The sequence below is a fragment of the Ictalurus punctatus genome, chromosome 16 (assembly GCF_001660625.3).
Source record: "Ictalurus punctatus breed USDA103 chromosome 16, Coco_2.0, whole genome shotgun sequence".
Taxonomy (NCBI): Eukaryota; Metazoa; Chordata; class Actinopteri; order Siluriformes; family Ictaluridae; genus Ictalurus; species Ictalurus punctatus.
The window spans coordinates 16,692,892-16,716,273 of record NC_030431.2 but is presented as its reverse complement, the minus strand read 5'-3'; the positions used below and the strand labels follow the sequence as shown (position 1 = coordinate 16,716,273).

The following is a 23,382-nucleotide window of genomic DNA, read 5'->3' as shown; positions in this document are numbered from 1 at the left end:
TAAACCCAGTGTAATTTCACAAAACATGCAGACAGCCAAACTGAAATAATCCCCAGACTCAAACAAACCTTTCACTAACACATGGAAAAAGTATGTAAAGCGGAGTAGGAACTGAGGACGAGTAGTCATGTAAGTCTGCAAACATTACAAACAGGGCTTTGTTTGAAAAGTGAACTCTGGAGTAGCTGCAAGCTGATATTTCAGTACGGCTGAGGAATCTGGCAGCTGAGTTTTGTATATAATGAAAACATTATTAGGGTTTAGCAGAATGCCAATAAAAATTTAATTACAGCTATCAATATGAGAGAGTTGTACAGGACCAGTGTTTCAGCACCATATGATTTATTTGTGTAGGTGGACTGCATCTTAGGCATGTGTGAGACTCTCTCATGGAACTCATTCTCTTCCTTCCTCTCAGACTAAAGCTGTAATACAGAAGTGCTGCATAAACACATAAGCCAAAACATAGCTTAAAGATGGAGATCTCTGGCTTTTCCCATTACAGGGAGCATGTGTAGATCTGTATATGTGTGTGCGTATGTGTGTGTGTGTGTGTATGTGTGTGTGTGCTTGGATCTGGCTATAGGCTCCAAAGACCGTTAAAATTGCTCATGGTCCAAGGATGGGATAGGATTAAAGCATGTGGAGTAATTGGTCCTTTCTTTCAAGAATCTGAGCAACAGACTATCAGAGTCTGGCCTGGATATTTCTACTCTGCACCTGAGAGCATGGCCAGCAATGTCTGAGCTCTTTAGCCATGCAAATTGCTGATGCTTTGGCCATTGATGCATAATAAAAGTATTTGCTCTATAATGGCTCAAAATATTTTAAACCATCATGCTTTGCTTATTGGACCATCCTGATTTTATAGCAACATTGTCACAGTATAGCTTAAAATATGAACTATACAGTATTTTTTTATATATATAATTATATGTTTTTATGCAATAGACACACAAAAACAACTTCATAAGGAGGTACTCGGAACAAGGGATGAACTCGGGACAGGTGCACACATTAGGTAACAGATCAATGACAAGAAAGGAGCGGAAAGAGGACACGCACATGGGAATGTAAACAAAAGTTACAAGGAGAGAACTCAAAACAAAAAAAAGCAGTGCTCATCATGTTTTGAGCCATATCAGGGGAAAATTCATGACAATTTTGACATGAACATACCATAAACACATATGGCATTTTGAAAGTTTAGTTCTAAGAAGTTCCTGAAAAAAAACAACATTTTTGTCTCATGCTAATTCTTTCATTCTGCCTCTCAATTGAGAGATGAGCAAGCCAGGGTCGGCACAGCACAGCACATATTATATACAGAAACAGACATTTGCAATTGAATGTACCAAGCATCAGATATATGCATCAGATTAGACATCCAGACTGCCCACTTTGTCTGAATCCATAAATACTAATTAGAGATACAAAGCACTAACTAAAGCTTATTTGACTAACTAACTAACTAAAGCTGATTTGTCCAAAGGAAACCACATCACATGAGTCAAGCCCACTACAGAGGTAACATTAATATGCACAGAATTCTATGCTTTCAGTCCACTTCTGATATTTAACAGGTGCACATCCTGTATATGATCCTGACATAACACTACAATAAGCAGTTGATTAAGCTGGCATGTGTGGGTGTGCTGCCCTTGAAGAACCATCTGTTCTCATCACTGAAGATGACTCACACAACCAATTGTGTGATAACCTTTCCACTCTCATTACATGTTAACACAGATAATCCTCACACAAACACTTTCCTCAATTTTCATTTTCATTTAACATGATTTCTAGCTCTTTGTACTCCCTCTCTACCCTTATAACACACCTCCTGGTTTTCTCTGAGAGATGAGTTCTTTGAGTGGTAACATGCCGAACAGGCAGGGTTAAATTTCACTGTAGGCCCAAGGGTTAGGGTTGGGGTTATGGCTCTGCAATAGGCTCATATAGCAAAAGGTTGGGTTTGGACAGCATAACCACTAATCCACAAGACATGATAAAGTGGTTATTTGATTAAAGCTTGAACCCATGTTAGCGATATTAGAAAGCAATTTAAATGAAACTCCTATCCTAACTCCTAAAGATATCCATCAACATAGCCTTCTCCCCACAGACCTTTATATATGAATGATAGCCACAAAGTCATCTGGGAGTTTTGGTTGACAGAGAGTCAATATCTTTATAGAACGACTGTCGGACCCAATCGTGTGTGAGCACATGTAGACAATCTGTGCACACTGCAGTTGCTGCAGAACTTGAGACAGCAAATATTTTTATAAGTGCTCATTAACACTTGTACTGCTGGGAAAGCACAATGCCTTTTCCCACTAAACAAAGTACAGAAAGATCTGGTACTAAAAAAACTGGATTTTTTTTTTTACTGGCTGGCTGGTCTAGATGCACAAATGTTGAATTTCTCAAAAACTGTACTTTAATAACATTTGTTCAGAAATGCCAATGTTGATAATGTCCTTTCTAATATGGGCCAAAATTAGGTTACATTATAACCTGTGTGCGTTTTCCTTAGAGAATAGCGCAGGTTAATCAAAACATAGGCAAACTTAATTAATTCAAAAACAGAAAATGGTATAATGAAAGCATTAACAAAGTACATTGCCTACACACATTATGATTTCATTATACCAATTTTGCAATTCACTGTCATGTTATGTTGTATAACAAATTTTCTGCAAAATATATAAAATAGTGCAAAAAATGTGCTGTATCAAGCACTAATTTATGTTTGTGTGTGTGTGTATATATATATATATATATATATATATATATATATATATATATGGAGAACATATTGATTAAGAACATACTGTGAATTTAAAAAACAAACATTATTTGTCAGTAATTTTACTGAAGATATTATCTGGCTAATTTAATTAGCAGTACTGAACTTTTGCCTCTTTATCAACATCTCTGTTTGAAACCTAAAACTGTAAGTTTTTATTTATTTATTTATTTATTTTACGTGGGTTATGCTTTTCACTGCTTCTCTGCGTGGATAAATTTGATGGTTTGAGGTATTCGTATGGGTTGTATATTAGCTCCAATACTTGACAACAGAGGTGGCAGCAGATATGGTTCCCTTTCATAACACTTATAGGAGCACCCTTGCAAGTGACCAGCATCTGAAGCTTGTGTAAAATCATGCCTATTTATAGGCCTGCCATGATCAGGTGACGTGGCAATTAAGCACGTCGCATGATATATATGGCACCTGTGAACCATGCCATCAGCCTTATTATCTTCATCGAGACTGCATGTTGGTTGTCTGTGTAAAGAAACAAAAAGATGCTTCATTTCCTCTCTATCTTTTCTCAAAATCTCTGGACTTTTCTATCCCTTTAAAAAAAAGAAAAGAAAATAAAAAGAATGAGCGAGAGAGAAAAATATGAGTGAGAGAATTCAGGAAGTGTGTTACGCCTAGCCCCTGTTTCATCACGGGAGTAGTGCAAACTTTCTGTGTGAAGTATCTAGGGATAGGAGCATGCGAGGGCAGCTCTCGAGAGGTCTGACCGCGCATTATAACGCCTACATTAGGCAGCTCCGCTTGTGACTTGCTCTCTTCTCGGAAGCCGGAGCGAGTTGGGTTACAGAGCCTCGCGGATCTGGACTGGCCGCTGACAAGGCAGCTAGCCATTTCATATCCAGGGGATCTCTTATGGATCTGGAAGAGGAGCCAGAGACGGCAGCAGCAGCAAACGTCAATTGAGAGGTCACCATGTGTTTACAGACAACACAGAGGTGGTCTCATATATTGAAAACCAGTGAGGATTATGTCTGTGCCCCCCTGTTCAGGCAGGCGCAACTAATTCTTCTCTGCGCAGAGGGAAAGTTTTGGCAGCGAGTGAAATGTACGTTCTAGGCAACTGGAATGAGTCCATGGCGGAGGTTTGGCCAAGCGGGACTGCATGTGTTTGACTCAGAGGAGACGACACACTGCCCGCTGTGGTCCGCCCTCACTCCTCCCGCACAATTAGGGCTGGATGCCATGGTGCACATGTGGCCGAGGTCACAACTGTACGCTTTTCCCCCGATCGCTCTGCGCCCACAAGTTCTAGCGAGAGTTTGCCAAGACAGTCTACATCTAACTTTTACAGTTACATTTACTTGAGTAAATTTTTTGAAAAAATTAGTACTTTTAAGAGTAGGTTTAACTAGCTATACTTACTCAAGTTCATTTTTAATCAGAGAAATGGACTTTTACTTCAATGCATTTGGTGCCGTTCCTCCGTTAGTGTCAGGGTGCGAATTATGGGAGGGTTTGAGGGGGTCTGACCAATCTAAATAAGGTTTCATCCCCCCTGAAGAACGTCAGTTTTGAGGAGACAGTTTTGAATACTGATTTTTTACGTACTTGATTCTTGCTAATTTGTAACCAAAAAAGTTCACTACTACAGCTTTAATCAGTCAATCAAAGAAACAATGTTGATCCAGTGGAAAATAATAATGGTGCTCTTTACAATTAAAAAAAAACAACAACTAGAATTTAAACCCCAGCTTTTTTCCTCTTTGGCACATCCCCCTCTCCACATTTTTTATTTTAACATCCATCGGAAAAACAAATATATATTCTCAGCATATGGATAAATTAAAGAGTACTGTACTGGTCTATTTAGCGAGCATTTATCAAGAATGTCTTTAATTTATCAAAATTTTATAAAAAAAATAAAATAAATGTCTTAGTAGGCCAGACATGTGCATGTTCTGATCTGAAATCCATTCAAAATGTAGATGGAAATTAAACACTCTATAAGGAAATACATGTCTAATCAGTGATCATGTTACACGTGTTACAGCTAGACAAGAATCACAGCAACAGGACAAAATGTATACAAGTCTCATGACACATTATATCTCATGACACTCATGAGGTCTTACTAGTACAATAACAGCTCACACACTCACAAAGGTGCACACATAGTAAATGGCCATTGTGTGCACAGATTAACAGAATACAATACCTGCCAGTTATTTGCTGACTCCCCTGACATTAAGTACAGGGATGTAAAAAAAATCTGTTATACTGCCCTACCAGAGTAAACTGTGCATGTACTGCCCTAGCAGAGTAAACTGCCCTACCAATCAGTCCTGCACATTCACTGAGAGCTCAAATCTTGGGGAGAAAAAAAACCCCAACAACAATTCCTTAGATTTATATAGCGCTTTTCTAGACATTCAAAGCACATTATATTATACTGTACATACACCCTGAGAGAGAAGGATAAAATAAAGCAAAATGATTTTGTCTGATGCACAAAGAATAAAAGATAGCATCCTGAAAGGTCTCAGGAGTCAAGTAGCAGCACATCATTTTCCTTTCCTTCTCAGTCAGTCTTGTACACACAGACAAACAAACAGTGGGGGTGTGCCCTCCATCACTGAATAAAAGGTTTTGTGGCCAGAGGATTCGTTAAGGTCAAATGATGCTGGAGCCTTTCAACATTTCACAGTAAGAGGCCAGCTTCAAACGGAATCTACAGTGAAGACATTTAACACTAGCTAACTAAGGTTTCTATTATGTATTCACTGAGACAGTATGTGCAGAGACTGTTCAAAGAACATCTATCCATCCATCAATCCATCCATCTATCCATCCATCCATGCATGTACACCTTATCCCAGACAGGGTTGTCGGGGAGCCTGGAGCCTATCCCAGGGAACTCAGGGCACAAGGCAAAGAACATGTACATTCAAATACATATTACATCAGAGATGTGGAACAAAAAACAACAATCCACACTGGTTTAGTTTAGTTAGTGCCAACTAAAGTGCTTCCACAAAATGGTGATGTTTTGAACTACAATATCTCACAAAAGTGAGTAGGGGTGTATTCACTTTTGCTGCCTGCGGTTTAGACATTAATGGCTGTGTGTTGAGTTATTTTGAGGGGACAGCAAATTTACACTGTTACACAAGCTGTACACTCACTACTTTACATTGTAGCAAAGCGTCATTTCTTCAGTGTTGTCACATGAAAAGATATAATCAAACATTTACAAAAATGGGAGGGGTGTAAATGCACATTATACATGCACACAAATCAACAAACTAATAGGTACTCACAGTACAATCATGCCAGTTAATTATATACATACACTTTCACATTAACAACAACTTTGCTAACAATAGAGTTCGTAAATTATTAGGAACAAGATGTATCATTGAAAAACAGACACAATCCAAGACAATCTTTTGAATGCTCGCACTAATTTAAATAGCACTCCAGGGGATTGTCTTCCAGAGACTAAATGTTAAATAATTTTTTAGATATTTATTATTTTAGATTTGCATTCATTTCTCAAACCATTGGACAAAAATAGCTAAACCATATACAGTATCCCTACCATTGAGATATACCTCAAGGGTTAAATATACTGTAGTCTGCTTGGTGTAATTACCACCTCCTAGCTAGAGGCTATTCAAAATATTTAGCATCTAGGGCCTATAAATGAACAGTCAGGAGAGTGACTCATTTGCCATTTTTTTTACACAACTGAGCAGTTAAGGATTAAGGGCCTTGCTCAAGGGCTCACAGTGGCAGCTTGGCAGTGTTGGGATTTGAACTCACGACCTTCCGATCGGTAGTCCAATATCTTAACCACTTAGTGTGCTGTTGACAGTAAGAGATTGTGGTGATGCTCATGATAATGCAAACTTGATAGGAATGATAATGTAAGCAACGCCTTAGTAAAAGTATATAAGAATAATGATACACCACTTAATTGCATGAAATTATTTTTCAGGACTGTTCTCAATTACAATTTAACATTGAATATGTTTATGTTTATTCCACTGTAGATTATTGGGATATCTCTTTAATTTTTTTTAACTACTATGCCTTGGAAACACTGAAAAACACTGGGAAAATGAGTAGAGAGTAGAAGTAGAAATACCAGCACTTTCAGCATCGTGTGTGAGTTCTGGCACTGACAGTTCCTAAACCTCAGTTACATTACTCCAGTTCATAATTGGTCTAGAGGTGTGTGCGGGATAGCTTTTTAATCTTGCTGAGGGAGTTATTATTTTTGTTTGCTACATTCCTAATGCATAGACATTTAACATGCCTACACAACACATCTACTACACATCTCCGTGTCTGCCATCTCTTTCTTTCTCTCTGAAACCACAGTCCCATATATCACATATTATGCAGTGTGGCATGGTATTACATCCTAGAACAGAGTGGCGGACGGGATCAGCATTAAGAGGGAAGAGATCAATACTAAGTTAAGTCTGAAGCAGGACTGGCTGTAATGACAGCTTAAGCAATCCACCTGCTTCTGCAACAACATTCCACACTCTCCAATTTAAACCCATTTACTCAATTACAAGTCGGCCTACTCTGTCAGTTCATACTCACAAATCGATCAAGCCTCATTCAATCTCAGAGACCTGAACTCACTGGAGATGAAGGTGCCTTTGACAATCCTGGATCAATAATTCACAACATTACAACCAGGCCAAGATACAATCCAGTAACATCCAGAAGCTCTAGTAGATTCCCCATAAATGCTCTTGTTTGCTTAATGAGATAGATGAACTAATCCACGTGATGTTATCATAGGGTGTTCTCTGTAAATAGATAAATCAGTGCATGCAATATGCACATGTATACAAGGTCATCATTTGAACAAATGTTTATCAGTGACTAGTATATGTGATTGCAAGGAGTCTGAGGTTTTGGTTAGAGAAACTTGGGTCAGGCGCTGCATTGCCAAATGAATACTGTGATTAGAATTGTTAATATTAAATGTTTTAATTCAGTTGTTTGAGAATGAGATTTTTGAAGGTTTATTCATATTCTGTGAACAATATCTTAATATATGCTTATTATAGACTGTGTTGTTTATATTTATTATTTTAGATTTGCAAACCAGTGGACAAAAAGCTATGATCACAACCATTCAGATATGCTTCAAAATCACTGGGGGTTAAATATTACTTGCATGGTGTTATGGCCACATGAGTGACATTATGTGATATAATTGCATTTCACTGGTGCAGTCTGCTGGCACTACACATCAATTAAGTAGTGCTCCTTTTTTTCTTAGCTACAGGCCAATCAACATAATTAGCATCTAGTGCTTATAATTGGTCTTAACATGCAGTCAGGAGAGTGATTCATTTGGCCTTAAGCAACGCAGCATTTACAGCCCAGGTTGGAAGCACTACAGACAAACAGCACACAGTGTTAGATATATGCATGTTCCATACACAAGTGCATACTTTATTATGTGTATATGGTAAAAATGGGAGATTTCTAATCCTTTTTCCTGAGCGGATTAGATGAGGGATAAGAGGACTTTATATGTAAAAGGAGAGCCACATTAAATATTTATGAGATGTAAACTGTGATATATTTGGCAAAAGTATTGTTCTGTTGACTTTGGGTGATCTTCAGTTACACTGAGTTTGCATTCTCAAGTTCAACCTACCATATGAGAATAAAAAAAAGCTGTTGAAATTAAATCCCACGCTGGTTTCTTTACTCAACCCAGTCTCTCACACCTTACCCAGCGATTTCACACAATCACCCCACCCCCCATGTTTTCATTTTTCAGTTCTTTTTCTCTCTTCCCACTCTACTGTGATAGCTAAGAGGTTTCTCGTCCTGAGAGACAAGTGATGATGTAAGTCATCCCGTGACTCATTTGTCTAAGACTCTATGGGAGACACTGACATCAACTGTAACCAGGGGAAGATTAACTAACATCACTTATGAAGGTTACATTAAAAATACGTAGTGGAGGCAGCTAAACATTTTTGTGAATCAGAGACAAAAATTCACTGAAAATCCATCTACTACAGTACATTTACACTGAGATGCCAGTTAATTATTTATACCAAGCCTTTGCCTTACAGCCACCATCTGCCCTGCCCATTTATGCAAATGACCTAAAATAACCACCACAATCCAGATATTATTTGTGCAGTAGATCATGTTCAGCACAGCAGTGACACTGAGTTGATTTTAAAACACCTACTAAAATATCCAGCTAAAATATCCAGCCAGGAGCAGTCATGTGGTCTGAGACTGACAATAGAGGATAAACATAAATTGTCCATGGAAAAAAGAGCTATAGTTTCAAAGTGTATACCTACAAGGTGCTTAAATGAGTAAATGAGTCTAATATAGTGGCCGGTTTTTAAAATGACAGACAAGACTGCTGTAAAACACACACACACACACACACACACACACACACACACACACACACACACACACACAAGCAATCACCATATCCGTGTCATTGGTGTGCTGAGAATGACCACCACCCAAACATCTGCTGGTCAGTGGTCCTATGGGAATCGTTCCTGATTTATAAACTGGGAAAAGGGGTGTTGGGGTTAAGTGATAGCAACGGATGGGCTACAGTTGTTAATTTTATGTCCAGTAAACCGCCAGTAATAAATCTTTGGAGAAAATGAAATTTAGTAAATAATTTACAAATTACAATCTCTCAGTAACTTACGATGCGTTGGCCTGCATGGATCACTTCGTGTGCTGTCAGTAGAATGGTTGCTGGAGACAGAGGACACACTGGAGCTGCGGACGAAGCCAAAGGCAGCAAGACGTGCTGCGGGAAGTCGGGAGTAGCCAGGAGGTCGCAGGCCTGATGGAGCTGGCTTGGGCAAAAGAGATTTAACAGCCAGTCCTGCTGATGGTGCCTTCCACTGATCTAAGAAAATGAAGAGAAAAGCGTTAGAGGAAACTAAGGCACAAAGTATCTCTTACATATCCAAACGTGTATCCAAACATATGTGCATACGTATGTTGAGTGCAGTAGTTGGCCCCAACTCCTTTTGGTTATCATGTTTACGTTTCAATATCGTCTGCATTTATTTTCCCCTCAAAAAAACACAGAATTTTATTTCGTTGTTCCATCTGGCCATCATTTTTTGTTATAGTGCACAATCAGCTTTACTTCCTGTATACAGCAGATCTCGCTAGAGCTTCTAGTGCAAACAGTCCTGGTCTGCATCCCTTCAACTGCTTAGTCCAGCAGAAATTATTGAAATGTCAGCAATTTTTTTTTAACACTATATGACATGCATATTTCTTTGAGCTATTTCACCACTGAAAGCTGTAAAAGCATGCACTAGCTCTAAAGGGTGTTAAATATAACAGTGTCAAGAACTGGAGGTCTCCAACAAACCTGGAGCATAAATTATGTTCCCAGGGTCTTGTATTGGGAATATGACAGCAGCCTTCAAGCCTTCCTCTTCCCAAGTCCCCTCAGTGTAAGGAGATCTATATCCCACTGTCTTGCTGCAATTACAGTGGTCTTTTAATTGTATTACTTGTCCCACTGTGCAAGATGATCCCAATAAAATCTTGGACAAATTCCATAACAGACTGCACAGTAATATAAACTCAGCAAAAAAAAAAAAAAAAACGTAACATACTTTTTTCAGGAGACTGTATTTTAACAATAATTTTGTAAAATCCAAATAAGCTTAACGGATCTTTATTGGAAACAATGTTTAAACAATGTTTTTCCTGCTTGTTCAATGAACCGTAAACAATTATTGCACATGCACCTGTGGAACAGTCCTTAAGACATAAACAGTTTACAGGCAGTAGGCGATTAAGGTCACAGTTAGAATAACTTAGGACACTAAAGAGACCTTTCTACTGACTCTGAAAAACACCAGAAGAAAGATGCCTAGGGTTCCTGTTCACCTCCGTGAACATGCCATAGACCTGCTGCAGGGAGGCATGAGGACTGCAGATATGGCCAGAGCAATAAACTGCAATGTCTGTAATGTAAGACACCTAAGAGTGCTACAGGGAGACAGGAAGGACAGCTGATCATCCTTGCAGTGGAAAATTACATGTAACCATGTCCCCCAGACATGATCGAAAACTTGCAAATGCCTTGGTGGAAGAGTGGAGTAACATCTCACAGCAAGAACTGACAATTCTGGTGTAGTCCATGAGGATGAGATGCACTGTAGTATTTACACCATCTGATACTGACTGTTACTTTTAATATTGACACCCCCCCCTTTGTTCAGGGACTCATTATTCCATTTCTGTTTGTCAAATGTCTGTGAAACTTGTTCAGTTTATGTCTCAGTTGTTGAATCTTTTTATGTTAATACAAATACTTACACACGCTATTTGCTGGAAATAAAAGCAGTTGAATGTGAGAGGACTTTCCTTTTTTGCTGAGTATATGTTATCCAAGTCAGATTATACAATGAAGATACTCTAGCCATAGACAGACTCATACAGGTGACAGGCTCATATAAACAGAAGCATTCTTCAACATAAGTCTGAGGTAATAATGACATTTTTATCATTTATTTTTTGCCATTTCCAGGTTTATACTTGTAATAGGTTTATATCTGTGAGTTTTGTATCATCTTATGCCATCCTCCTATTGGTGGTTTTTTGACAAGCATCATAGCAACAGGCACACACTGAGATTGTAATTAAAAAATATCTCACCCTTACAGAACTTCATCATCAGCGGTCTTTAGGTGCAATGGCAATAAATCAGCTGCTAATAAGCATGTTACATTTTTGTCATCTGCCAATCTCATGACCAAAGTATTCTTTTATGATGTGTGATATTTTTTTGTGTGTGTCTGCAACAGCGAAATAAAACTCATGGTAAAAATCATACATTGTAAATGCAGCTTAAGACCAGATTAAGGAAGGGAATGAGTATAACACACAGTATATGTACGCATGGAAACATGCACCATATTCATGGGGTGAAGTTAGGTCCTCTATCTCAGGAACAGGCTGGCTCTGCATTAGGCAATGATTTGGGGCAGCTGCGAGTATGATCCCCTTCTGACTCCTGGAAATAAATCATCTCTACTTCTCCCTCCCATGAGCTATACTACTGGAGTGCTGCATAATGCATTTTGAATGAGCACCCCAAGAGGGGCACCAATCACGACCTTTTCTCACTATTCCTTTCAATTCTACTCTCTGATCCTATCAATTTGAGAAAAATACATTTGAAGATACTGTATGTCTTCAACACACCACACCACTCATGCACACACACACACACACACACACACACACACGCACGCACACATCAGGATTTTTAATGAAACTGCAGCCAGTTCTCTCCTTGGAGCAAAAGTTGTGATCATTAAAGATAAATGTGTTCCAGCTTCCTCCCTCATCCCCCCTACTATCTTTTTCTCCCTCTGCCTCTCTCTATGGACTAGAGGGGAAACCAATGCCTCATAAACATTCATTTCCAAACCTTGTGTTACATGCCTCTGCTTTCCTGTCGGAGAAAACAAATGATTCATAATAATTTGCTCTATTATTACATTCTTATGTATTTTGTCTTTTTGTACGACTTGTAAGAAAGAGATTTTTTAAATATATTGTATGACTTGTAGCAAAGAGAGTTAGACATTCAGCGCAGAAGAAAATAGCCTTTTCAGTCATTTCCTGAGCTAATAGGTGTCATTTGAAGATGAGGCTTGGAGTGTGAAAAAGACAGAAGTGAGTGCCTTTTTGATTACGGAACTTTAAAATTCAGTGATTTGTAATTAAGCTTTAAATTACATAAATGTATCATTTCATAGCAGCCCATTCACTGCTATAAAGAGACACATACATTTCTTTAATTGACTTTGGAAAAAAACTTTTTAAACAGATGCAGCCACCTGATGTTAAACAATGATACCCCCAATTTAAATAACATTTAAATTAACTCAAAATATATACTAGCAATTACAGGGAAACTATTGAATCAGTTGTACTTACTATGTAATTTAGATGTAATGTCAGAAGATATGTCCTCTGATAAAACAAATTCAGATAACACTTTTTTTTTCCCCTTTTTTCTCTTTTGTTTTAAAAAAGTTAACTAGTGACTAACTGGAGGTGTTGGTCAGTTTTTTACTATATTTCAAACTTTTGTATTAGTACTTTTGCATTTTCAAGCCCTCTGTTTGCCTGAACTGTATTTGATTTTAACCTTGAGTTTAGACTGCTGTTTAAGCGCTTGCAGAATCAGCACTGTAACATTGTAGCACAGGCACTGCTACTTGATCATTCAGTCACAGTAAGGCCTAACTGGCTGGCAATAGCTAAAAAACAAGTTCTTGTTGAGATGTTTTGTTCTTTCATCTGGCATTCAGCTTGTTACACAGCCTTGGATTCTATCTTAATATGTGCACTAATGTCCGCTGTGAGATTAATCTGCTTGATAGAGAAAAGAGCAGCACAACCCACATTGCAAAATGTTTTCCCACAGCTATCTTACTGTGGCATTTTTCCATACAAATTTCTAAAATTCTGTATACTGTATGTCCTGTAGCTTTTGGGTCTATTTTAAATCAGTCCATTCAGATAGGTCTTGTAACATCTATATAAAAGCAATTTAACATAAGAAATTCAAAATATCCAACTTGTAAAAATCACTATTTATGTTAACGTACTTATAGTAGTTATATCGTACACTTTCTGTCAAACTGTCAATCAAAGTAGTGTGTGCTGATATATGGCCCATTGTGCTTCCCTGGCCGACGTTTCTGCAGGTAACCTAATTTATGACCAAGGGTGGGGGTAACCCTATCGACTGTATCAGTGAGTCGATCTGGCTCCTGTGTGTCTGGGCAGTGGTGGAGAGGGGTGTGTGGGGGTGTAGCCCCCCCACCCCAACAAAGGTGTTTATGTTAATGAGTCTGTTTTTTGGGGGGGTGAGTCTGTTTTTTTTTGGGGGGGGGTAACCCTATCGACTGTATCAGTGGGTCATTTTGGCACCTGTATGTCTGGGTTGTGTCCTTCCTTTCCTGGGAGTATTTGTTTTGTGTATTGTGGGGGATCTCCCCCAACAAATGTGTTTATGTTAACGAGACTGTTGTGAAACGTGTTTCTCCCTGAATTAATCACACACAAATGTATACCTTTTTGTGATATAAGAGAATGTTTGTTTCTGAAATTACTTTTGTGGTACTGTGTTATTTTGAAGCTTAAGGATAGTTTAGGTGAAATATGTCTGATGTAAGAAAAAGAGTATAAAATGGTCAATATTGGGTATACATGTGTTACTATGTGGGGTATTTCGTTTTGGGTAGCCACATTGTTAGAAAAAGCATGATGGTTGAATGTGAATATATATGAGCAGAATGTTTGCTTATGAAATAAATGAAAACAACTGTTGATTTTTGGGAGAATGGTGTGACTTTGAATAAACATTTACTGAAATAAAACCCCTGAAACAGATAAACCATCAATATGGCCAAAGAAATGTAAATAAATGTTTTTACATACCTTCTAAACATAAACCTTTAAGAGCTAAAACGGTTAAAAGTGCTGTTTAAAAGAATTGTGCGTTTTGTTTCACTACAAACAAATTTTTGGAAAATGGTTTGCCAACGAGGATACTTACACAGAACTGTCGCTATATACATAAGCTTTTGTCTATGCTTTGACATCCCATGTCCCCACTGGCTGACAGTCAAGTCATGTAAACTTATGACCTCTTGTAACACTGATCTGAATGTGTGATCTTTCCTGGAAGTTGTCTGTCTGTGAGAGACAGAGAAATGTGATTTCTGGGGGTTTTGCTGAATAGAATGCTTACAAATGTGTTTATGTAAACGAATTAAGGAGAGAGTCATGCGTCTCAGTGCTTAAGTAATGGTTAAGATGTTGTAGTTAAAACACAGAAGAAACTCTGCAACTATCTGTTACAATGTCTGCTCCGAGAAATCCTAATACCCCTAGAACAACGCTGTGTACTCACCAACAAGAGGACCTGTTGAAATGAGAGAGGACTTGACTTCTGCTCCAAGAAAAAAAAACCCAAGATGTTAGTTTGGCAATTTATCCATGAAGGTATTGTAAAGACATTGTTAACCCTGAGCAGGGCGTCAACACCTCAGAGGATCATCTCTTAAGTCCGAGGGTTCTTTAGGAGGTAGAAGAAACATTTAAAGATGATGTTTTAAAAGAAACGGGTGTTTCATCCATAATGGTAAAAAAGAAAAATGGTTGTACTCCAATGTGAAATAAATCGTTGGAGACACACTGAGTACATTTCTGTTCCACAGTCTGTAAGGATCCCCACCCTTAATGTAGTGTGAAAAATGTACATACCCTCCATGACTACATTGCATGAGGTTTAAACATTTTTATTTTGTGTTGGCAGCAAGACAAAACTGTTGTACATTTGGTATCTGGTGATTTTAGAATGAGGCCCCAACTGTGAAATATGTTTTGTGAATGTCTTTGTCAGGCAAAGAGCACGATGGCATGGAAAGTGTATACAGGAGTAATTGGGGTGATCTAATGCTTAGGAGTTCTACAGTACTTCAACTTGGAACATTCCAACATGGCCCTCAAAGGGCCATGGGTATGTCTTTGGGTATGTCTTTACCCACTCCTGATCTGGAGTCAAAATGATTACTTTTTATTTCCTCGTATGGGTTTATGACAGTGAGCAGTCATATACACTATAAGCCAAAGGTATAGAAGCAGAGAAATTATTTTTAAAGGTTCCAAATTAATTGAACAGTTAAGGCATATTTCCAACAGAACAGAATATTAGACATTTAGTATAAACTAGTGTAAAAAAATTTCTCTGAAATATTTCAGTGAAAATATTTTTCCATATTAAATGCATTATATTGGAAGATATAGTACAGTCTTTGTTGATAAGTTACAAACTCACACTTTATAACAATTTGTTTAGGAGCATCTGAATCTGGCAAATAACTTTTATTCCATTTAGGCATACAATAAAAGTTAATAAACAAATTAGGAAGAAATGACTTGTACACTACTGCTGCGGATATTAAGTCAAACCATTTTGTTCAAACTTCAGCATGATCCACAGAGTAGCAGAAACTTATGGCACCTTAGGAATACCATGTGAAGGATTAAGTTGACTAGTCACTTACAGTTACAAAGACATGTCCTTGTGCAGGCTTACCTTCACACCAGCACTGCCCATTGCACATCTTCTCCCATGTCAACGTATATGACGTATACGGACTTAAGAGACGATCCTCGGAGTTGTTGACGCCCTGCTCAGGGTTAAACAACGTCTTTACAATATCTTCATGGATAAATTGTCAAACTAACATCTTGGGTTTTTTTTTCTTGGAGCAGAAGTCAAGTCCTCTCTCATTTCAACAGGTCCTCTTGTTGGTGAGTACACAGCATTGTTCTAGGGATATTAGGATTTCTCGGAGCAGACATTGTAACAGATAGTTGCAGAGTTTCTTCTGTGTTTTAACTACAACGTCTTAACCATTATTTAAGCACTGAGACGCATGACTCTCTCCTTAATTCGTTTACATAAACACATTTGTAAGCATTCTAGTCAAAACCCCCAGAAATCACATTTCTCTGTCTCTCACAGACAGACAACTTCCAGGAAAGATCACACATTCAGATCAGTGTTACAAGAGGTCATAAGTTTACATGACTTGACTGTCAGCCAGTGGGGACATGGGATGTCAAAGCATAGACAAAAGCTTATGTATTTAGCGACAGTTCTGTGTAAGTATCCTCGTTGGCGAACCATTTTCCAAAAATTTGTTTGTAGTGAAACAAAACGCACGATTCTTTTAAACAGCACTTTTAAACGTTTTACCTCCTAAAGGTTTATGTTTAGAAGGTATGTAAAAACATTTTTTACATTTCTTTGGCCATGTCGATGGTTTATCTGTTTCAGGGGTTTTATTTCAGTAAATGTTTATTCAAAGTCACACCGTTCTTCCAAAAACATAATCAACAGTTGTTTTCATTTATTTCACAAGCAAACATTGTGCTCATATATATATATATATATATATGATATATATATACATTTGATACTCTTTTACTTACACCAGACATATTTCACCTAAACCATCCTTAAGCTTCAAAATAAAACAATACCACAAAAGTAATTTCAGATACAAACATTCTCTTATACCACAAAAAGGCATACATTTGTGTGTGATTAATTCAGGGAGAAACACGTTCCACAAAAGTGTCATTAACATAAACACATGTGTTGGGGGAGATCCCCCACAATACACAAAACACCCCCCCCCCCCCCCCCCCCCCCCCCCCCCGAAAGGAAGGACACAACCCAGACATAATTGTCTGGGTAAAAAATGACCCACTGATACAGTCGATAAGGTTAAACCCCACCTCACCAGACTCACCCCTGGTCATAAATTAGACTGCCTACAAACTGTCGTTCAGTAAAAACACAAAGATCATAAATTAGTACACTACTTTGATTGACAGTTTGACAGAAAGTATTGTCTACCGGTGAAACATGTGTATGGGCGGGGGTTTAGAGAGAGAGAGAAAGAGAGAGAGAGGGAGAGAGAGAGAGGTGTCTGAAACAAGTCTGTATGGGCGGGGTTTAGAGAGAGAGAGAGAGAGAGAGAGAGAGAGAGAGAGGTGATTCGGTTTTAACATCATTAATGCTGTAACCCAGCGAATGGAAGACATCTCGGGAAAACTTATCTTCTAGTTTAAACAATACGGCGATTATTTTAGCCAACACTTTAACATTTTTACCTCGTAAGAATCTTTGTTTAGAAGTCATGTAATACGAGCGATTCTTTTTAAACAGCTCTTTTAACCATTTTTACCTCCTAAAGGTTTATGTATTTTTTGGAAGACAAGTAATACGGATTCTTTTTAAACAGCTTTTTTAATCCTTTTTTTTTTTTTTTTTTTACCTAATAAAGGTATATGTTTAGAAGGTATGTAATACACGCGATTCTGTTAAACAGATTCCTTTTTTTTTTTTTTTTTTTAAAGAGCGCTTTACCTCCTAAACTTTTTATTCAAATGCACACCGGGCTCCCTAAAAACGTAATCAACATTTGTTTTCATTTATTTCACAAAGAAATATTCTACTCATATATGTACACATTCAAACATAATGCTTTTTCTAACAGTGTGGTTACACAAACGAAATACCCCCACACAGTAACACAAACACATGCCCAATATTAACCATTGATACGCTTTTCAGACGTATCCCCCCGCCCCCCCGAAAAAACTACAACAACAACAAAAAAAGACTCATTAACATAAACACCTTTGTTGGGGCGGGGGTGTTACACCCCCACGCAACCCTCTCCACCACTGCCCAGACACACAGGAGCCAGATTGACCCACTGATAGGGTTACCCCCACCCTTGGTCATAAATTAGGTTACCTGCAGAAACCTCAGCCAGGGAAGCGCAAAGGGCCATAAATAAGCACACACTACTTTGATTGACAGTTTGACAGAAAGTGTATGACTACTTGTGTTGTATGCTGTGCCACTGTAGAATGCACAAGCAGAACATGCAGGCAAATATTGCCTCAACTGATGTTGTTTAAGTATTATTTGCTTTGGGCATTAGAGATTTACAGAATGTCTGGGGCTCACGTCACAGAACAAAACATCTATCTGCATTCTAGTGAGGGCATAATATGATGATAATATGCAGAATATGAACCCCATGGCTTCATGATGTGAAAATGTTGTTTGAAATTTTGGAGTTTTGTGCATGTGTCTAATTAGCACCAATATGCATACAATAATTCATAAAATTATTCACCTTTCTAATTTGCTGGAAAACTCAGTGCAATGTAAGGATGCGTCTTTAGCAGGCAGAAATTCATCGCCAGCTACACTCCCTCAGAGAATTCAACTAAATTCTGTCATGGGGAACATCCCATCAGAGAACATTTTGTCCCCTGGCAACCTAATAATTTTTCATTGTACAGTTAATAAAGTCTCCTGCTCTGTATCTCTAACCTTTTCACCTCCACTTTACCACATGTCCATATCAGACTCAAACATTTCATGAATTTCTAATTAATTCCCCTACCATTTGCTTATTTGCAGCTTAATTTATATTTGGTTCATTGGAGTAACATTAGACATGCATTACCTGAAGCCTCTGATGGCCTTTGAGTGGATGGGGTCACTAATGAGGTGGCTTGTGCAGTCACTGATGGGGTCACGGCCTGCACTGGTTGACTGAGAGCTAGAGGTGACTTCTGTGCAGTGAAGATCCTGCTCTTAGCAGCTGCATTGGATGGAGACTTGCTGACAGCACCCACACCAAGCTGGGGTCTCAAGGTTCGAGGAGCCTGTAAAAATCCTCCTGTTTCTTGAGTTATTGTCTGGGATTCTGGCAGATCCTTGGCTTCAGAGGCAATCTAAAATGATGCAAAAGATAAACAAAATCCATAATTATAATACAGTTATCTTGAAATGCATCCATATTTTTCATTCCTTCTCATAAAAACATTTTAGATGGCTTATGTGTCAAGATCACTAGTATGTAATATTCAATCAATAGCCTGATCCCCAAGGTACCAGCATTACACAGAATATCATGCCACTACCATTTCAGCATTGGGGCGGGCGCGGGGGGGGTCTGACAAATTGTGCCTAGCAACAGAAGGGCAACAATAATTGGATATAATATCTGGTATATGGCAGGTTATCCTGATGAAAAAAGGCCAATGATGCACCTAATAAAACTGGCAAGTTTTTTCATCTTATGCATAAGGCAGTGTTTCTTACTTTTTCTAAATGCCATTTTAATAGTCATCATAAACTGTCAAGTGCTCCTTAGTGTCAAGCACTTGCTTAATGTCTATTCTGTTAACGTAGATTTATTGTTGGTTGCCATAGCTGTCCTAAGCGCAATCAATGCTTGAAGCCTCTATTACTTTTCTCAAGGTGACCATGATTAAATTTCTTGACTCTAGCCATTATATAGTGCAAGACATTCAATTAATACAAGACAAATTTGTATATATATTGTCGTGGTATTAGAATCACAAAATGAATCAATCAACATATCAATTCTTAGATATATCAAGTCCACATATAATTAGATCCTCTCAGCCCTCGAATGAATGAACTGAATAGTTGATGTGGAAGTTCCTTACCGCTGCAGGTGAATATTTGTTGCCTAGAGAGCCATAGAAGTTGTTTGTCCTCCCTAGGGCTTTGTGAGACATGGTGTGGCTGGAAGGCTTTGTCCCGGACACCACTGTCTCAGGGGATATATATCGAGCCTTCTGTAGCTCCTGTCTATACTTGTCAAATAGCAGGTTAGAGGCACTCAGCACTGGAGCTCCAGGAGTCTCCTCTGCTGCTGTTTTGGGGTTGGGCGAACTGGTTGGGGTTGAGGGTTTGGTGGGTAGTGGGGAGACTTCACATGGGCTATCAGTGGCCTGGGGCTGAATTTGGGGGCTCTTGCGTATATAGGTGATGATTTTAGGGCGAACACTTTTGGGCTTTGGGGGGCACTTGGGTGGAGAAGATGTTACAGTAGAGTTTTGTTGGGGTACAGGGTTTTGGACATTCATGTTGATGGTAGTTTTGACTGGAGGTCTCAGGCCAAAGCCATACCCTTGAGAAGCACCATAACCCAGCTGTGGGCCGCGAGTAGGCACTCGGCTTCTCCCAGGAGACATTGGAGGATGTCTCTGAGGAGACCCCGTACTCTTAGGAGATGGGGGCATTGAAGGCCTGGTAGGGCTGCTGTAGGCTCTGCGGCTCAAATGACTCTTCCTGTCCAGGGAACTGGCAGCATTCTCAGCTGAACCCTGTCTTCTGAGGATGGAGCCCACCTTAGTAGAAGTCTGGCTGGGTTGGATCCCTGAGCCTGAGCTAAGAGACTGGGCACTACTATTAATCTGCACTGGATCCTTTAGGTCTGGCTGATGGATGCTGTTTTTAGGACCTCTGTCTGAGGAGGGGGAAGGCCGCTCTCCTTGATTGGTGTCTTTATATGCAGGATGTCCTGAGGTTAGCTTTGGTTCCATTCCTGGAGAGAGTGGATGTACAAGCTGCCTGCAAGAAGGTGGCACTCTTTCAATGTTTCTCTGGAATTTGGAAGACAGGACATTCTCCTGTCTGTTGTAGGCTTTGCCTGTACTCCAGCATTGCCTGTCTGTCAGACAGTCACCATGTTCCGTGCTTGATCTACGCTCATGTGTTGTATCCTGAGGCAGTAATGTAGAACTATGATTCTGATCCCTCTTTCTTGGTTGCTCTTTGCTTTGTGTGGAAAGTATAAGGGATTTATTTGTGGCTGGCTGCTGGAACCGGCACTTCTCTGAGGTAGGCTTGCTGGGTAGGGAAGAAGGATACTGTGTATGTCCTGCACTGTCAAGAGCACTGGCCAAGCTTCCACTGAGGTTGCTCACAGTTGAGAAGGTAGGGACAAAGACATTGTTCTCTGAGTTACTACGTGTCTCTCTCAGACTCCTCCTTCCTCCAGACCGAGAGGCAGATGTTCTGAGGTCCAGAGGCTGAGTGCTTTGATCTGTATCTATATGCTCACTGTGGTTGGCATTCTGATCTGGCTTGCCTAAGTCACCTGCAGGATCCAAACATGTGAGAACAGACGGTCTCTGACAAAAGTCTTTCTTTGCACCCTCTTTGATTGTATCATGATCTCTCCCTTCTCGATCTGTTAGAAAAGCTTCCATCTCCTGACACTCTAATAATTCAAACTCTTCCAGCTCTGGGTCCTCACTGTGGGCATGTGTGCCCCAAATAATAATCCTTTCCTGAGTGCTGCTGTGTGACAACAGGGGAGGTATTAAACTGCCTCTCTCAGTGTGGCTTTCCTCCATGGGGATTTGGTTAGCATTGGCATCTCCATCAGGATAGAGGAAAGGCTGCTTGTTGTTGTTCTTTATTTCCTTGTGCATACTGTAGCAAGGGCCTCCTATGTTCTTTTCCCCACTCATGTTATACAAGTCCAAGCACCTCTCTCAACAGCTTCATACTGTTATGGGATCCATTAAAGGCTTCACTCGCCTCTGGGGTTTTATGTTCAGTCATGGAATGAAAACTTAAAATCTGATCTCACATCTTCCCCATCTTTGTTGGAAGACAGACTTTTGTTGGGTCTGAAGTTCTGTTCTTTTCTCAGCTGGACATAGTGCTTAATTTTATAACATTTTCAGAATTAATGAGAAACGTCACCAACCATCGTGCCTAACCATGCATGAAGAGAGAGAGAGAGAGAGAGAGAGAGAGAGAGAGAGAGAGAGAGAGAGAGAGAGAGAGAGAGAGAGAGAGAGAGAGAGAGAGAGAGAGAGAGAGAGAGAGAATGAATTATATACAAAATCACCATTCATGTCTGTTACACAGTTTATATCTGAACATATCCTCTACATCAGTGGTTCTCAAACTTTTTCAGTGTGAGGCCCCCTTTGTGTAGCATGCATTCCTTTATGGCCCCTCAGAGTCGTCAAAATTTAGTTTTGTCCACACTGGGTTCTTCTGTATTAACTTTCTCAGCTAAGAGACTATGTCCTCTATCTAAAAATTTACCCATTTACAAAAAGCCTTAGGTTTTTATCAGTGTGTTGCTAATTGTAACAGGTAACATACAGGTAAAATTAATTTTTTTAAAAATTCTAGATTAATAGCAGAAACTACTAAGTACTAAGTACAAAATCATTTAGTCATGCTTGATATCCATCTAAACATTCTTAATATTGGCTAAATAAAAGCACAGTTTTTTTTTTTTAAAAAAGGTTATTTTTTAAGAATGTTAAATTCTATCTGATATACAAGCATTATTTATCAGTTTACCATGAGAAAATTTGTGTCATTTCATCTGTCTAAAAAAGTTAGCAGTCTAAATAAAACACTCCAAGAAGTTATATATATTTTGCTTGCCCTTCAATGGGTCATTTGTTGAATGTGTTTAAAACCACACAGAAACAAAAATGACACAAGAAGGACAAGAATAGTCATTGCAGGAGGCTTTTACCATGGGTATTCTGTCATTTTGAATGCACTGTATCTTAGGATTATTTTAAATGAATACAGTGTACACATTTTGTGAAAAAAAAATTACAGTTCTATGTGGTTATGTGTTTATATTAGTGGGATAATAAATTAATAGGATGCGGCAAAGTTGCACACTCAAAGGAAGAAAGTGGATTGAGACTGGGGAGACTGACAGCACCATCTATAAGAAGGACAGTTAACTAGACAACGATCCTGAAAACAAAGAAGCACAAGTCAATCAACATTCACTCCTACTATACTGTAAGCTAAAAGATCACACATATTCACAACAGTTACTTCTATGTGCAAGCATTTATGAAGTATGTTATGCGATTGTGGTGGGGTCATTTTTTAAACATTTTTTTTTTGTTCTTTCCTCAGGGCTTCAGTGACAAACTCCATTGGCTATATCTATACCTTTAAAAATTCTATGCAGAACTCTATAACAGAGGGTTTCCATTCACTAAAGGTTTCAAGTGGAACCTGTACAGAAAGCCGGGCACATTAACTGTCCAAAGTATCCACGAGGAACCCTTTATCTAAGAGTGTACCACTTGTATTGATAATCTATGGTTAGGGTTAATGTTTACAT

At 38.9% G+C, this 23,382-nt stretch overlaps 1 protein-coding gene across 1 annotated transcript in view; it reads right to left on the bottom strand.

Annotated features, from left to right (window-relative positions):
• mtus2a (microtubule associated tumor suppressor candidate 2a) overlaps window positions 1–22,002 on the bottom strand; it is a 40,409-nt gene extending 18,407 nt beyond the window's left edge. Inside the window, exons 1-5 of the mRNA XM_053687062.1 lie at window positions 19,877–22,002; window positions 18,910–19,180; window positions 17,821–17,828; window positions 15,948–16,065; window positions 9,501–9,707 (exon numbers count right to left, since the gene is read on the bottom strand). Coding sequence (XP_053543037.1) covers window positions 9,501–9,707; window positions 15,948–16,065; window positions 17,821–17,828; window positions 18,910–19,180; window positions 19,877–21,736 — 2,464 coding nt within the window. The 5' untranslated portion in view covers window positions 21,737–22,002. The remainder of the gene's footprint in view (window positions 1–9,500; window positions 9,708–15,947; window positions 16,066–17,820; window positions 17,829–18,909; window positions 19,181–19,876) is intronic.
• Between the last annotated feature and the right edge of the window lie 1,380 nt (window positions 22,003–23,382).